The sequence below is a fragment of the Ips typographus genome, linkage group LG5 (assembly GCF_016097725.1).
Source record: "Ips typographus isolate SLU linkage group LG5, UJ_Ityp_2.0, whole genome shotgun sequence".
Classification (NCBI taxonomy): Eukaryota; Metazoa; Arthropoda; class Insecta; order Coleoptera; family Curculionidae; genus Ips; species Ips typographus.
In genome coordinates this window covers 6,113,705-6,131,500 of record NC_138426.1, presented here as the reverse complement: position 1 = coordinate 6,131,500, position 17,796 = coordinate 6,113,705, and the positions used below count along the sequence as shown (strand labels likewise).

The following is a 17,796-nucleotide window of genomic DNA, read 5'->3' as shown; positions in this document are numbered from 1 at the left end:
GTCCTTAAGGAAAATGCAATTCCGGCAGTGCCACCAACCTTTTTAATAATCATAACAATTCGCGGTCCGTCATTCTCTAATCAAAACATTCAAAACAAGTTTATTTAGTAATCATTTTGGGCTACTACCCTCATAATAAAGAAAATAAAACGAAAACGTGATAAAGATACTTTATCAGTAGCCATAGCTGGATTTGAGTGCGGGTTTGAGAAAAGATCCAACTAACATTTTAACTGAATCACACTTTAGTTTAATTTAAAAGATTTAATTGTTTTTATTGTAGTAATGGTCGATGTTAGCTCAGCTCTAGTACGGACATAACTAGAAAGAGGTAGAAGAATGGGGTTAGGTTGTTGAGGTTGTTGACATGTTGTCATCATAGAATAAGCAAGTTTAGTTTAGGAGTTCATGTTATATAAAAAAGGTATCAGAGTAAGTTTGTAATAAAGGCACTCCCTGAGATACAAGTCGTATTATTACATGGCGCAGTCGAGAAGTTGAACCTAAAATCGCAAAACGCGTGAAAAGTGTCAGAAGCTGGAATACTAAACTTTAGAAAATGGAGGGCAGATTACCCGATCCAATGGTTGGTGATGGAAACTTGAATGAGAATTTCAATAAATTTTTTCAATCCTTTGAGACTTACTTAATAGCTACAGAAAAAGACACCAAGCCTGATAAAGTAAAAATTGCTTTATTGTTAAACTTAATAGGCCCTTAAACTTAGTAGGGATTGAGATATATAATATATTAAAAGTACTGTCACGAAGGATAATAAATCAAATTTATTACTTGAACGGAAACATTAAAAAATGTTTATATTACTTGAGCGGAAACATTAAAATTGTGGAATGCGGTCGGAGTGCAACTGCAATTAAGATGCATTTGCTGAAATTGCGAAATAATGTGGAATGTTTTCCAAGTACCGATGGTCGAAGGTCGTCACGAGTTGTCGGCTAGACGAGGCCAGGTCTGGGAGTTTTGATTGGTGGAATCAGTGTCTGGAATGCTATAAAAAAGAGGTTGCACCCTAGAGAGGGGTTCAGTTCAGTTCAATTCAATCAGTTCATTCCAATCAATCCAGTTTTGCTGTGCACCACGTCGGAGAAAGCAGTACCTAGCCAGAAGACTCCGCTCACGCCACAGAATGTAGTCGTCCTGAATTCTGCAACCCGCACCGGGTTTACAAATTAATGAAATAGTGAACCATCTCTTAAACTATAATAAATCGTAAGTGCCAAACCCTCCACGAAGCTGCCCTCATAATTGTTTTACAAATGTAAGTACAGATTTGTTATTGTAATATTTTGTGCATGTAAAAGGTATTGTTTAAAGTGTTACTTTGGGAATTATGTTGAAGGTTTTATTCCGATTCACCAAGTTGATAAACCAACCATTTTGTCAATTAGTTTTAACTATTATTTAGTTATTAAATTATATTTTTCTACCAAGTGGTTTGATTCTACCTCTGAAACAAGATCTCGGTAAAGGCGTTTATTAAAGTAATAAACGCACGTCTCGTTTAACTTGTTGGGCCAAAAGGGCTTTTCAATTTAAACGTGACATTTGGTGGAGGCGCCGGCCTTGTGTCAGAATGACATGGAAAACTGGGAATGTGGAAAACCCAATCACTTTAGTAATGTTTGCTTTAATGAAAGTCAAGGAGTAGTTGAAAAAGTTAGAGAAATCACTAAAAAGAGCAGTGAATATAGTTGTGATGGTGAAGAAGATTTGTTTGTGCATTCCCTGAGGGAGATAGGGGAAATTAAAGACAGTGGTGCAAAAATGTGGACTGAAAATATTAAGGTGTATAATAGAACCAATAACTTCAAAATTGACAGGTTCTGAGGTAAATATTATTCCTAAATGGCTCTGGCAGAAGTTGCATGCAGGCAGAGGTGCAGACATAAAGGGTCCTAAGTTGAAGGAAACCAGTGTAGTGTTGGAGGCATATGGTGGTGCCAGGTTGAAACCCTGTGGAAAAGTGCATCTGCAGTGCTGTTGCAGTGCAACTGCAATTGTTGATTTAAATGTTAAACCTATAATTGGGTTGCCTGCTTGTTATACTTTAGGTTATATTAAAAGATCTGAAAGTTTAGAGGTAGATGAAACTAAGTTCAACCAAGTTTCAAAATAAGTGAGAATCGAGACATATTTGAAAGTGTAGGGTTATTTCCTGAAATACTTGACATTCAATTAAAAAAGAATAGTATTCCTATTGCTAAGCCAGCTAGGCGTGTGCCTTTAGCTATAAGGGATAGACTTAAAGAAAAATTAGATAAACTTGAAATGCAAAAAATAATAGCTAAAGTAACTAGGGCAAATGAGTGGGTTAACAATTTGGTTATTATTGAAAAACCTAATAAGTCATTACGATTATGCCTTGATCCACAAGAACTGAACAAGTGTATCTAAAGAGAATTTTATGAAATACCTAGTATAAATGATATTAGATCTAAACTGGCAGGGAAAAAGTATTATACTGTTATGGATTTCAAAGACGGGTTTTACCAGATTAAACTTAATGAGAAATCTAGTGATCTAACAACATTTGCTACGCCATTTGGCTGTTACAAGTTCCTCAGGCTGCCATTTGGTTTGAACCTTGCACCAGAATATTTTCAGAAAATGAATGAGAAAAATTTCGGTGATATACAAAATGTCATAATATACTTTGATGATTTGTTGATTGCTTGTGAGACCATAGAAGAACATGATAATACTTTAAAAGGGGTTAAATTTAATGAGGAAAAACTTCAGTTTAGGCAACAAGAAGTTAAATATCTAGGTCATGTTTTTAACAGTGAAGGTGTAAAAATTGATAATGATAAGATTAAAGCCATTAGTGACCTAAAACCTCCCACCTGTAAAAAGGAATTACAAAAGTTGTTAGGTTCAGTAAATTATGTTAGAAAATACATACCAAAATTAGGTGAAATTGCACATTCACACACTCTTTGTCAGTTACTTAAAAAGGATGTGGAATTTCAGTGGCTGGAAATTCACAATATGGCATTAGATAAAATTACATTTGAGTTGACAAAAAACATAATTTAAAAAAATTTGATTCCAAAAGTGACGTAACTATTCAAACTGATGCATCAGGTAATGACCTTGGATGTTGTTTGATGCAAGAAGGAAAGCCTGTGGCTTATGCATCCAGAGGCTTATCAGATGCTCAAAGAAATTATGCAGTTATAGAGAAAGAATTATTGGGTGTAGTATATGCATGTGAAAAAATTTCATAGTTATATTTATGTGGGCGTGCTATAAAAGTTATAACTGATCATAAGCCAAATGTCAGTGTAGTGGCTAAACAAATAAATTCAATTAACTCATCAAGGTTACAGAGACTGAGATTAAAGCTGTTAAAATATGATATTCAAATTCAATATCAACCAGGTAAGTGTTTTCATGTTGCTGATTATTTATCCAGAAATATTAGCAATGAGAAAATAGTAGATGATGAGGAAATGAAAGATGTAGTTCATCTTGTTGAGAAATATTTAAGAATGAGTGAAACCAGAAAAAATGAGTTTAGGGAAGAAACCAAAAAAGATAAAGTATTAAGTAAAGTAATAGATTTTTATTGAAATGGCTGGAAAGGTAAGTTATGGGAGGGTGATCTAAAAATGTATTATAACATTAGGACCAATCTGTCAGTGGCAGAGGGTCTATTGTTTTTTGATGATAGAGTGGTCGTACCTAAAAGCTTCCAAAAGGAGATGTTGAAGGTATTGCATGAGGGTCATTTTGGTATTAACAGAACTAGAGACAAAGCGCGTAGTGTATTATATTGGCCAAGAATGTGTAGGGACATTGAAAATGAAATAAGAAAGTGCTCAATTTGTGAAAAATATAGATATGCTAATGTCAAGGAACCATTGATACCTCATGAAGTACCACAATTACCGTTTCAAAAGATAGGCTGTGATATAATGGAGTACAGTGGAAAAAAATTCTAGTAGTAGTAGATTATTTAACTAAGTGGATGGAAATTTGACTGTGGATTGAGTTTCACTTTAATACAAGTAGTCCAAGGTACCCACGTTCTAATGAATTGGCAGAGAGATTTGCACAAACAGCTAAGAATATTCTTCTTAAATCTAATGCTATGTGGGCAGCACTTATGGAATATAGAAATACTCCCATAACAGGTTTAAAAATGTCTCCAGCTGAGTTGATGTTTGGACGAAAATGAAAAACTAAGTTGCCGGTTATGGTTGAACAAAATAGAGATTTTAGGGAGCACCATGATTTATTACAAAAGCGAAATGAGTTGTACAAATTATACTATAACCAACATACTAGAGAAAGGACAGACTTTAATCAGGGAGACAAGGTGGTATATAAAAATGGTCGTTATTGGCAGCCTAGGGTTGTCACTGCAAAACATAATTCTCCTAGATCATATTTAGTTGATACTGGTAAAAACGTCATCCGTCGTAATAGTAATCACTTAAGAGCATCTAAGGCTAAACATTTGTTAAAAATGGGCGATGGTGAGGAAATTGAGTGTGACCCTCCTATGCCTATGTCAAGCGGCGATAAAGTGATAGTTCTTGGTGACGATTGTAATGATAATAGGGCAGATCTCCGTTGTGCAAGTGTTGAGTTACTTCATTTTAAGAATGAGGGACAAAGTGAAACTGTAGTACAGGTAGAAGTTGTAGGGTGGCAAGGGATGTAAAAATCCATCACAGCTTTCTGATTATGTTATGTATTCGTTTCGGTATTAGTATTAAAGCACGTCATATTTTTGTCATTAGTTTTTCAGTTAAATACTGTTTATTCTTTAAGGGGCAGGTGTAGTAATGGTGGAAGCTAGCTCAGCTCTAGTACGGACATAACTAGAAAGAGGTAGAAGAATGGGGTTAGGTTGTTGACATGTTGTGATCTAGAATAAGCAAGTTTAGTTTAGGAGTTCATGTTATATAAAAAATGTATCAGTGAGTTTGTAATAAACTCCCTGAGATACAAGTCGTATTATTACAGATGTGACATTGATGTTTGTTTGTTTACATATCTAAATAAGCGAATGTTATTTAGGGTGATCTAAAAATGTTTTAAATCTCTAAGTAAAATAGTTATTTATGTATTAAGCGCAAAAAGTATGCCTTTAGTGCGCTGAGAATGAGCGCATTAAAGTCACATTGTGCGCGTAATACATACAATATTTTTTCTGTAAACAATGCTAAATAATTTAATACCACCAAACTTACTACGTAGATACTCAAAAACAGGATCAAAACTATACACAATTGAATACTGACACCAAACTGGGTGACACTGACATTTCCAATAATGGCATACATTGTGGCCGTTGCTCAGAAGGCGAACTCTCTAACGAATAGCAAGGAAATTTCTTTGCTATCATAGAAAACCCTTCTCTATCGTAATATATGGTACTCTCTACGTTACAATTGGCGAAGATCGGCACTCAACGTAGCTATTCGGGTTGTGTAAAATAGAAAGACCAAATGAGGTCTTGCTATGATTTTATCTCTCTTGCGGCTATGAAATTTTGTATTTGTCAATCTTCTTTCTTCCATCGTCTTCTAAAATTCAAATGTTTTGTTTTTTAACCTTTATGCCCGTCAGTGTCAACATTGTGTCAATAAGGTTGTGTTGGGGACCAATTGATTGTGTTTGCACCCCCCTTTCTTTGTTTTTGAGTTTTTAGTTAAAGTGTTATTGCATCTATTAATTATTGTTTTTGAGGTGTAAGCTGTTCATGATGGAATGGTTGTGTTATGGCTATATGGGTTCCATCAACACATCCTAAAGTCCCATCCTACTTTCTTCACAAAATGCATAAAAATTGGTAGCATGTTTACAAGCAACTGAAAAATATTAATGGTCTTACAAGAAAATAAGAAACTGAAGAGACAGAACTACAATAAATAAAACCAACAACAAAAATGGCAACAAAACGGATTATTTTAGAATGTAAACTTTGAAATATATGATTAATTACTGAAAAAGAAAGTAAAAAACGTAGAATTATTCAAATTAGTGTCATTGATACTTGTCATTAACCCTGAATACGACGAAACAAGTAAAATCCCTAAATTTATTACTAGAAATTAGTCAATGTTTTTAGGACCGATAAGTTCCCGTTTTCTGTTGACGGTGTCGGCCGAATGTGATAGAAAACAGCTTAGAGAGTACCAACAGTTAATAGAAAGAAATTTTCTTTCTTGTCTATTTCTATGCGTTTTCTATTTCCTACATCGTTACGGAGTTCGCCTTCTGGACCGCAAGCAAAAAAAAAATTTTTCGACGACTGAAAGTACTAATGTACGCTTCCATTTAAAAGCAGAAAGTGGTTATTCGCCGCGCGAGAGCAGAAAGTGTATCATTTTCTGCTTTAGAGCGTTTTTGCTTTCTACTAACAATCTACTCACCAACTTTTTCGGCGTTTTCATAACTACGCTTGACAAACCTGTTTGAAATAAACACATTCCGTCAAAGTGATTTATCGGTGACAATGTGTTCGAGCGACGAAAATGATGTGAGTTGTCCTTCTACTCCACTCCACAGCAGTCGTCGAAAAAATATCGTCTATATTTCGAGCCGAAAGTACTTTTGCCGCTTTTACATGATTGCAGCGTTTGGCTTCGCCTCAAGCTGCAAATTTCGTGTGCAAGCGGCAAATGTGTACTTTCCGCTCTTAATATAGAATATACTATTATCGCTCGCTACCCTTGGCAACGCGCGGTAAAGTAAACTCCTCAGTAAAGGATAACTTTTCGTTGAGATTTGAAAGCGAAAAATGCATCATTATTGAATGTTTGTAGAAAAAAAAAAATTTTAAATCGTTGCTAAGCGTTGAATAATTGACTAACAGCAAAACGAAATTTAATTAAATTAACTTTTTTTACAAGTATGTGCTAGTCTGTAGACAAAAAATCCTTTAAAAATATAAAACATTAAACTCATCACAGGAACAGGAACAGGAACATCACTTAAGTGGTTCTATTCACGAACTAAAAGTACATCTAAGTAATATATCACAGCAATTTCAGTCTTAATAAAGATTTCAGTCCAATTTTAAGGCAATAATCTTCTTAAAAAAATAAAAAAGGAAAAACCTAAAATCACAAAAAAGATCAGAAATATTAGGGCTGTACTTAAACATAACTAAGTAGTAACCTAATAATCTTTCATTTTATATTGAAAATAGGCTGTTACCGCTTTGCTCATTTGTACTAAGGCACTTGCCATTGTACCCACATTTTTATCAATACTGCTCAATTTTTCCATAAGATCTGCATGCATTCGATTCATGTTAACAACTCTTCTGGGTTTTCCACCAGTAGTTCGAATATATTTTTCTTGGAGGTGCATCTGTTGTACTTTTCTCAGAACTAATTTTCTGTACTTGAAGTCAGAGGTCAGAGGTACCAGTGGGGGTAATATTTCATCAGATCCTTCCTTTTTTGAGGGCCACCAGCTTGTACAGAGACAACAACAAAGGGGCCAAATACTTCCTTCAAAAGTGGTGTGATTTAGCTTCGATGTGCTTAACTTCATGGACTATAATCAGCGAGGGTCTTCATCAGTGTTGCAACTAAAACTTAAAATGATTCAGTGATGATATCTGACTTAAATCTCAAAATTTGATGTGACTGTGAATAATCTTAAACTGGCTATAAAACCTCTGAGAACAAAATATGGATTTACACAGTCAAATTATCAGTCAGGTGACAAAAGTTTTTGTATATGGGTAGGTATTGTCGAAAAACCAACTTTTCAATTGAGCTATCTACATGAGCTGTTCTATTCTAGGTTTAGGTATTAACATTATAATTGTGTTCTTTTTTCCACACACTCAATTGTTCCAAATAAAACTTTGTACACTGAACGTTTGTATTAATTATTTATTCACAGTTCAAGGTACGGTAGGTAAGGTAGTACCTATACATTTTCTTCAAGTGAAAAGCGTAGGTATAATAAGTTGGCCAAGAAAACTGGTCTTACCACATAAACAGTGATCCTTCCATAGATTGAGTGTGAGTGGGTGTACCTTTTACCATACATGCTAAAAACAACTTTGTCTTACTAACCTAATGTTTGTTTGGATAATAGTGGAGTTCCAAATTAGCAAAGGTAGGTGAAATGTAGTGATTGAAAGTCCCTAAAGAGAAACAACTTGCTTCTAATTCAATATACCATTTCACAGGACATACATTTACTAATCAAATGTGAACTCGAGTTACACATTACTTGCAAATAAACTATTTTTGGTTAGTAGACATTTTACAAGTATCCTTGTAGGTGAATGATGTTCAAGTTAACTAATAGAGCTAATTAAATAGCAGTACTTACCTTACCCTGTAGAACTAGGGAAAAAACATTGATAATCAGTTATAAAAAATGCCTTTTTATTAACATCATACAATATAAAACCACTTAAACACTATGGTGTGTTGATAACACTACAAAACAGAAGGATACAATAAAACTAGCAGTCACATAGGTCAATAAATTGCATCACTTTTGAGGGAAGTATTTGCACTCTTTTGTGGTCCCTGTATAGTAAAGCAACTTCAAACATCTGCAGGCCTTCCTAGTCCAGTGTTTTTATCACTTTAAATCGTTTGGAAGTGTTATGAAGAGGCTTGAGATAGGTGATTCCGTCATCCTCATTAAATATTTACAAGCAAAACCAGTGTTTTCTTAAAGAATTTTGCTACAAAGTAAATAAGTTTAGTAGAGACATTGAATGAGGTTATGAACACAACTTACCAGATTTTTGGGATGTGGCTACTGATAAAGTATTTTTATCACGATTTATTTGTATTTCCTTTGCATTATGTGGGTAGTAACTCAAAATTATTACTAAATAAACTTGTTTTGAATGTTTTGATTACAGAATGACTGACAGCGATTTGTTATGATTTTGAAAGGTTGGTAGCACGGCCGGATATAAACTTTCCTTGACGACCGCTTGGCGCGAGATTTAAAATTTCCGAATTTTAGATCCGTTTTTCGTCTTAATGGTCAAATTTACGGTATTGAAAAAATTATAAGTTGATAGCCGAAAATGTGCTCTACAACTTTTATCTAAAGCGTTTTTCCATTAAATGAACCGTACAGGCGCAAAAAAATAAAAACCATTTTCCCATGAATAAAAAATTAATAATATTATTTTTTTATTTAATCTCCTATGTCCAGGGTGCTCTTGGACACCTGGTATATAAACCGACCGAGCCGACGGACAGTCAGTTGTGAAATAACAGTGGCGCGATAAAGCAAAGAACGAAGTAGTGAAGTGGTAAAAGTGACTTTAGTGGTTTAACAAGTGATCTCTAGAGCTGTAAATTGTTGTGTATTTAGTAAATAAAGTTTGTTGAGTATATTCAAAGTCTCACTTATCAAAAAGAACCCAGTAAAGTGTACCATTTGGTGTCAGAAGTGGGATAAGTGAGTGAAGAGTTGTGCTGTACGTTGTTATGATGAAACCTCACGTTAATGAGATTTCAACATTTTTTTAATTAGACAGCTCAAGGTCGTGGATTAATTGCATGAGTTCATAAGTATCTGTAAATGAACACACTTGGATATTCTGCAGGAAATCAAACAAACCGTTAGCTGTATATGTACACGTGTATATTACAGATTAAAAAAACAAAACTACAATATTTACAACTTACAGAAATTACAAAATTTACAAAAGTTGCCACAAAAGAAAAAGGTTGAAAACAAAAAGAAAGTTAAATTTGAAGTTAAAAAAAAACAGGAAAAGTTTTCCCAGTGCCAAGCCGTCTCTAACTGCCCTTACCAGTTCTTAAGACGATGTTTGGGTTTTGGAACCTCCAGTATCCTCTTCCCAGTAGTCAGTAGTGGCCACCGCTGATTCCCAGGTAGGAAATGGGGTCCAGAGACTGGTGACAGGTACCTAAGGCAGAAAATAGCAGAACACCAGGGAAAACGAACAAACAGCTTCAACACTTGTTCCGGCAACCAAAAAGGTGACCAGAGGTGATGACAAGTGTTGAAGTTGTTTAGAGCAAACTAATATAAACTAAAAAATAAAAATAAAATTAAATTAAATAAAACTAAATCAAGTGAGGAATGGTGGTGGTTCGACTCTGACCTGAAACTCTGTGGCCGGTGATCGGCTCTTCCAACACGTGGGTTGGTCCGGAAAACTCTGGACAAAGCAGTCCCGGTCAGGCTGATTCAATCCCCGATTGAAATGTTCTTTGGTCGGGAAAACCCTTAGATCTCTGGTCAGAAAACCCTTGGATCTCTGGTCGGAAAGCCCTTGAAATTCCGGTTGGAAAAGTCTTGAATCTCCGGTTGGAAAAGTCTCTGAATCTCCGGTTGGAAAAGTCTCTGAATCTCCGGTTGGAAAAGTCTCTGAATCTCCGGTTGGAAAAGTCTCTGAATCTCCGGTTGGAAAGGTCTCTGAATCTCCGGTTGGACCGAACACAATGCTGTAATTCGGCCAGATGATCACGGATCAAAAATTCAAAGTCACACACGCGCCACACCGCTCAGAAAAAAAAGTCAGATGTCGGCAGTTCGGGTGCTGTAGTGGTAAAGAGACCGATATTTAGAACAAAATGTGCACAAAGTGCAATTGGAGGATTTAAGCGATCGGAATTGGTCTACTAGTGTAACGGACATTAAAAACACAAACCAAACGAGGTACGGACGAAAACTCTATTTCGTACGTAACAACGTGAATGGTGAATAAAAGACAACAAACAGCAAAAATGGAGGAACAACTGGCGACAACACTACAAAAGATGGATGCTGAAAAACAGGTACAAGAGAAACGCTACCAACAGGATGAAGAACGACGACTATTTGAAAAAGAGGAGCAAGAGAGACGCTACCAACAGGAAGAGGAACGACGACAACACAAAAAACAAGCGGACGATGAACGCTGACAGAAAGAAAAGCAAGAGGAGGAAGAACGCAGACAAAAAGAACAGAAAAAACTATACTTCAAGCTCTGGAGACAAATCGATCGGAGTTGCAAGCCTATATCAATGAACAACTACAGATGGTAAAGTAAAAAAGGTGTAACTAAGATACGGGAATAAATACTTGACCCAGATATACCAGAGCCAATGGAAGAGTAGAGCCCAAGGGTCATCAGAGACTCTGCAAGAATTTGGAGCTGAGATTGAGCGATTAATCCGATTGGCCTATCCACACGCACCGGAGTTTCTGAACCAGATTGCTGTTCATTATTTTACCGATGGTGTCAGAGGAGCAGATCTACAGCAGGCGCTTTGCCTTGGCCATTTTAGGAACTTGACTACTGCCGTAGTCTACAGCTTAGAGTTTGAAGCCGCAAAGAATATCTTCTACAAAAAGGAAACAGTGCGGGAACTAAAATTTTCGGATGACCAAGACCGAACAGATTCTACTTTAAATTTGATTGTTAAAAAGCTGGATCAAATTCTGCAAAAAGGCGACAATAAGAGAATAAGCCACTCTTTATCTAGATAAGATGTAAAATGTTACAACTGTGGACGCAAAGGACCCTACAGTAGGAATTGCAGGCAGCGGTCTCGTTCACAAATCCACAGTACCGAAGTAACCAGGACCAGGAAAACTCGAGGTTGCCGGAGTAAGGGGGCGACTCCTAGCAAGTAACCCTTCAGCCCCCCAATCAAGGATTTCTTTGGTTGTTGGTAGTTAATGGTAGTTTAATCGCTCAAGGACTATTGAACAACAAAGAATGTGAGTTTACCATTGACACTGGGGCAACAAGATCCATTGTGAGGTTTGACCTGATAACATCTACGCCGATGCAGAAACTTCGACAAACGCCTATTTTGGAGACAGCGAACGGCGATCGAATAGTTGTGCATGGCGAAACAGTGGTACAGATAACAATTGGCAGCTTTAAACATCAAGCCAAAGTCCTTGTAGCTGATATTGTGGACACATTCATTTTGGGACTAGACCTAATCGACGAACTGGACGTGAAAATTGACTTTAAGAACAAGCTTTTAAAGATTGAAAATGAAGAAATAGTTTTCTCGGGTGAAGAAACACCGATTTTGGACCAAGATACAGCTATTCCAGCGAATTCGGAGATTATTGTAAAAGCCCACTTGGAAAGAGAGACAGACTTGTGTTTGGTCATCGTAAAACCCCTTGAACATGAAATGGAGGATCTTTTAACAGCAAGATGCTTAGTGGATTCGAGCGATGATTCACATACTATTCCAGTAGGAGCCAACTTCAAGGACAACCGGATTACTTTAAAGCAAGGAAAAGTCACCTGTGAACCAATTGTACGTGTGGAACGCTGCAGCGAGGATGTTCAAAAGACAGCATCACGTCATCCTACCACAGAGGAACTGTCAACCTTCAAGAAGACCTGGACGCATCTGGACCAACATCAAATGGCAAAGGCTGTTGAATTTATTTATTCTAAAGCAGACGTCTTTGCATGGGAGAAAATTGAAGGACGATCAAGCCTTGTACAACATCGCATCAATACCGGATTAGAACAACCCATTCGACAACGACCCAGACGACTTCCTTTTATGCGACAGAAAGAAATAGACTCCATGATAAAGGACATGCTTGATAACGGGATCATTGAAGAATCTAGCAGGACATGGTCATCTCCAGTCGTACTTGTGACAAAGTCGTTGCTAACATGTCTCCGGTTCCAAAATTCCTAGTATTTTCGGTATCCGGGATTACTTTCGGAAATATCCTACAAAAAACTAATTATTGGAAATTAGTTTTTATTTTATTTTTTGACTTATTTGTTAATGAGATAACAAAATTTGAATATTACTTTACCATTGCCACTTTTCCTCTTCTACAACGTGGCAATATCATATTTGAGATTGGACGTTTCGGTTTTTGGTTACCATCATCCCGTTTCATATTTTTTATGAGCGTCATATTACATTTTTATATTTGCAAAGTCAACTTTTTCACTGATAACGGAGATTTATTTAAACAAATTGGCAATGGTAATGGTTGTTAATTTTTCGTTATTTGATCAAATAAATGCTGATTTTCAAAACTTCGGTTTTTACGGATCTCTCCAGAACGAGTTCCAATAGTGATAGACGTGTTTCAAATTTTAAGACTGCATATTATGAAATTCGAATAGCTCAATTTTGCCATGTTTATACAAACTCTGTATCTGTTACCGTTTTTGAGCTTTCCATACTCACACATAAGTTTGCATTTGAGCAAAGCCCTGTCTTTTTGCGCAGGTGCTTCGTCACAGTATTTCCACTTAAATAATTTTTAGTATTAAACCCAATATCTTCTCTCCAACTATTACAGCGGACAGTCACAGAACTGAACCCACAAATGACGTAAAATACTTAGGAGTAAACAAAGCTTCCGACAGTGTTTGGCATAAGGGACTACTCCACAAACTACATAGACTTAACACATCAAAATACTTACTTTACACTATCAGAAACTTACTGGAAGACAGACAACTGCACGATCGCATAAACAACACACTCTCCTTTTCTTTCAGCCCTGAGCAGGGACTACCGCAAGGTTCACCTCTCTCACCTTTACTTTATAATCTGTACTGCCATGACATATACAACCATAACAAGCAAGACAAAAATCATATTGACGAAACAGCATACATATTACAATACGCGGACAACACTGCACTTATTGTTCACGACAAATCTACAACAAAAAGTAGTTTCAAAACTACAATCACTTACTGACGACACCATGATATGGTTCTACAGATGGAGACTAACGCCCAACGCAATTTAAAACCAGCTTTTATTACTGAACCATCAAATAAAAAACGACTCACCAAACATAACCGCAGAAAAAATATACACAAATTACTGAACAGATAGCTCTAAGACTAATAACAAAAATAGGACATCCTGCAAACCCACTACACAACCCATCCAACCAACTTCTCTACGAACGTACGAACATGACTAAAATAACTGACAGACTCGTACAACTACAAACCAAGTGGGAAAATAACCCAAACAACTGCACAATTGTAAATCCACTATGCATAACAAGACAGACCAGACAATCACGTTACTTTTTCCCCGCTTCCACCCTGTTTTTCCCTAATACTTTTTAACAAAGCTTGGTTCAAAACATTGTCACTATTGCTGCATTTAAATGGCAGTTGAACAGTGTAAGTTCTGATATGTTTAGTTAAAGCAGATCTTTTCGAGAGATATATCCCTAAACCATATATGCACCTAGTATGTATGCTGATGCACCCAATATTTCTGCTGACGCTAGTATTAAGTTTTATAAAGGCGATTGTAACGCTGCAACCGTAATCATTAAGACCGTGTCAAAGCTTCAGGCTGTTCGGCTTAATTGTTCACCATAATTTTAAGTTTTTAGTTTAGTAAACGTCCTATTTCAACAAATAAAGTCTTTTTTAAAGGTTACTCCGTCTGACTTCTCATTTAATTGGCGCAGCCGATAGGATAGTGCAGTTTCGCCCTTTATCGGATTCCGTTGTGCGAAAGTGGTTTTTAAATCTTAGCGCACTATCTGTATCCAATTTTTCGGGACATTTTGTTTGTACGTGTAACGTGCTACACCAAACGGTATTCGTCGCGACGTCGTATTATTCCAAGTAAGAAGAGTACCAAGAAGTCACCCCGAAAAGACGAAGATTCACGATCCAAGACAAACAAAAAAACCCCAGGACATCAGCCACGCATTTATAGGACTCCTATTGTTGTGAACCGCTGCAGTACAGGCTTTATGGATTCTTCTTTGACTCTACTGTAAGTTTTTGCTGAATGACCATTGTTTTTCATGTCTCAAGCGTCAAAACGACTAAAAGAAATTTTGTATAGAAATAGGGCTCGTTTAGGTTTAGTAAGAGAACGAAAGCTCAGATAGCGAAGAGAAAACAAGATACGATTCAAATCCCAACAAAAGGAATTAGTAGATTTATTTGACAACTTAATTTTAGAGAACTCTAGTCATACAAGTAAGGAGGTACAAAGTAGTAATAATATTAACTTTAAAATGGAAAATATTAGATTCCATACCTCTCTTTTGCCCACTTTCTCTGGCAAACAAGAACACCTTGAAAGCTTTATTCTAGCTATCGACGAATTTTATGCATTATATTACGGCAATAGTGAAGCCCAAAAACAGCTCGTAACAGCCGCAATTAAATCAAAGTTAGTTGATGATGCTAGAAATTTCTATCTTTCTAGACCAGATTTAAATGATTGGCTTGCTATTAGAGCAGCACTTAGACAAAAGTTTGGCGATCCAGTGACTTATCTTGTTTTAATGCAACAAATGCAATACATTAAAATTGATAGAAATGAATCAATGTTAGAATTTGTTGACCGATTAAAAACCTTTGTGCAACGAATTATTGCTAAAATTCAATGCAAAGTTACCGATGTCACTTTAAAGAAAACTTTACTTTCTCAAGTAGAAAATACATCTGTTTTATTACTAACTGCAAATTCACCACAAACTTTAAAAACCATGTTAATGATACAAAGACCTAACACATTAGACACTGCCGAGACTGCTCTTCAACATGTCATTAACTATAATATGATTGAATCTCAAGTAAATTTTACTAACAACCATTCTCCTATGCGAAATCATATGGAAAAACCACACCAATCATTAAATCACAATAACAGAGGTTTTAATAATAATTTTATTGACCCTCATACTAATCAACATAATACTAACCAAATTTGACCTCAACCTTTTCCAAGTCAACCTATAAATGTTCAGCCTAGATTTGTTTCGAGACATTATCCCACAAACTCACAAGTTTTTGGCAAGTCAAGACAAATACCTCAACAAAATAGACCGAGACAAGATACACCTACACCTATGTCTATTTCAACTGCCGGTCCTTCTCGTTTCTTACGTCAACAAAGACAACCCCTAATGAGACATAATACGTTTATTCCTACAGGACCACGTAACTTTACATCTCAAGAACTTACCAACGTTGAAGTTAACTCACATACTCCCCTATATGATGACTCCTTTATGTATAATCAATCTGATGAAAATTACCTTCAACAGCAAAACGACGTTTTTCCTAATAAATAATGAAAATTTTCAGAAAGTAGCTTCGGAAATACCCTTGACTTAAATAATATCGCTCAAATGATTCAGTTGCCTTACTTCCAACTACCCCGAAAACAAATGACGATTCTTATAGATTCCGGAGCATCCGATTCTATAATTTCACCAAAATTTGCAGAATTATTTTCAAATAATATGTACATTGAACCTTTCGAAATAATTTCTTGTAAACAAATCCATCAAGAAAATAGGAATTTAAAATTAAATTTGCTAGAAGAATTAGGTATTAACTACACATTTAAGCTTCGTGTTTTAAATTGGCATAATGATTTTGATGCTCTTATAGGCACGCGAGATTTGAAGGACTTAAATGCTAATTTATGCTATAAAACTAAAACTCTAACCCTTAATGGCATAAAAATCCCCTTTTCTCTTGCATACAACAAACCTCTAACTAGACCAATAGAAAAATTTAAACAACAACTTTTTAGTCATACCAGTAAACTATGAAAAAGGTACAGCAATTTTACCATCTTTTAACATAAATGAACATATTATACCAGACTCACTAGTCGAAGTAAATAATGGTTTATGTAAAGTTCCTAATCCAACACCAAATGTACAAGTTAATTTCCATCAAAGAATAAAAGTAATCCCTCAAGACCAATTCGATTTACTTGACCCACCGACAAGTAATATAAAATTTAACCCTGAACACCAATTACGACTTGATCATTTAACCCATCTAGAAAAATCAAAAATTTTACCACTATGTCATGAATTTAAAAATATAATGTACAATGAAGATTGTGATTTGACATTTACAAGTCAAACAAAACACTTCATACGAACTACAGACGATAGACCAGTCTATGTAAAATCCTTTAGACACCTCCCAAGCTTGAATCAAGAAATTCAATCTCAGATTCAAAAACTGCTTGACAACAAAATTATTCGACCCTCAATATCACCATATTCTGCCCCTGTTTGGATAGTTCCTAAAAAACAAGACGCATCTGGAAAACGGAAATTTCGCATGGTTATCGATTATCGAAGACTAAACGACGTTACTGTTGAAGAAAAATACCCATTACCCAGAATAGAAGAAATTTTAAATAATCTTGGTAAATGTACTTATTTTACTACACTTGACTTAGCTCAAGGTTTTCATCAAATTTAAATGGATCCTTCATCTATTGAAAAAACAGCTTTTTCAGTAAATAATGGCCATTATGAGTATCTGCGCATGCCATTTGGCTTAAAAAACGCGCCAGCGACCTTTCAAAGGATGATAGATGAAATTTTACGTGATTATCTCTACCGATTTTGTTTTGTGTATATGGATGATGTAGTAATATTTTCGAAATCTCTATCAGAACATATTGATCACATCAGAATTATATTCAAAAAGTTTAAAGAAGTAAATCTCAAAATTCAATTAAAAAAATCCGAATTTCTGCGTAAAGAAGTTGCTTTTCTTGGACATCTTATAACGTCCGAAGGTATTAAACCAAACCCTTTAAAAATCGAAGCAATGCACCGATATCCAATTCCTAAAACTCAAAAAGAGATAAAGGCTTTCTTAGGACTAGTTGGTTATTATCGCAGGTTTATTAAAAACTTTTCTAAAATTACTTTTGCAATGACAAAATGCCTTCGTAAAGGACGTGAAAATAATATCAGAAATCAAGAATTTAAAGAAGCTTTTCAGAAATGTAAGGAACTTATTAGTAATTCACCTGTTCTTCAATATCCAGATTTTAACAA

At 35.6% G+C, this 17,796-nt stretch overlaps 1 protein-coding gene across 1 annotated transcript; it reads left to right on the top strand.

The window, feature by feature from the left end:
* Window positions 1-11,774: 11,774 nt before the first annotated feature.
* LOC145729336 (uncharacterized) lies at window positions 11,775-12,662 on the top strand. The gene has a single exon (XM_081980044.1). The coding sequence runs from the start codon at window positions 11,775-11,777 to the stop codon at window positions 12,660-12,662; it is 888 nt and encodes a 295-aa protein (XP_081836170.1).
* The last annotated feature ends 5,134 nt before the right edge of the window (window positions 12,663-17,796 follow it).

Excerpts from the sequence above, each read along its gene's own strand:
- LOC145729336 (XM_081980044.1), top strand. The coding sequence starts at position 11,775 with ATGCAGAAACTTCGACAAACGCCTATTTTGGAGACAGCGAACGGCGAT.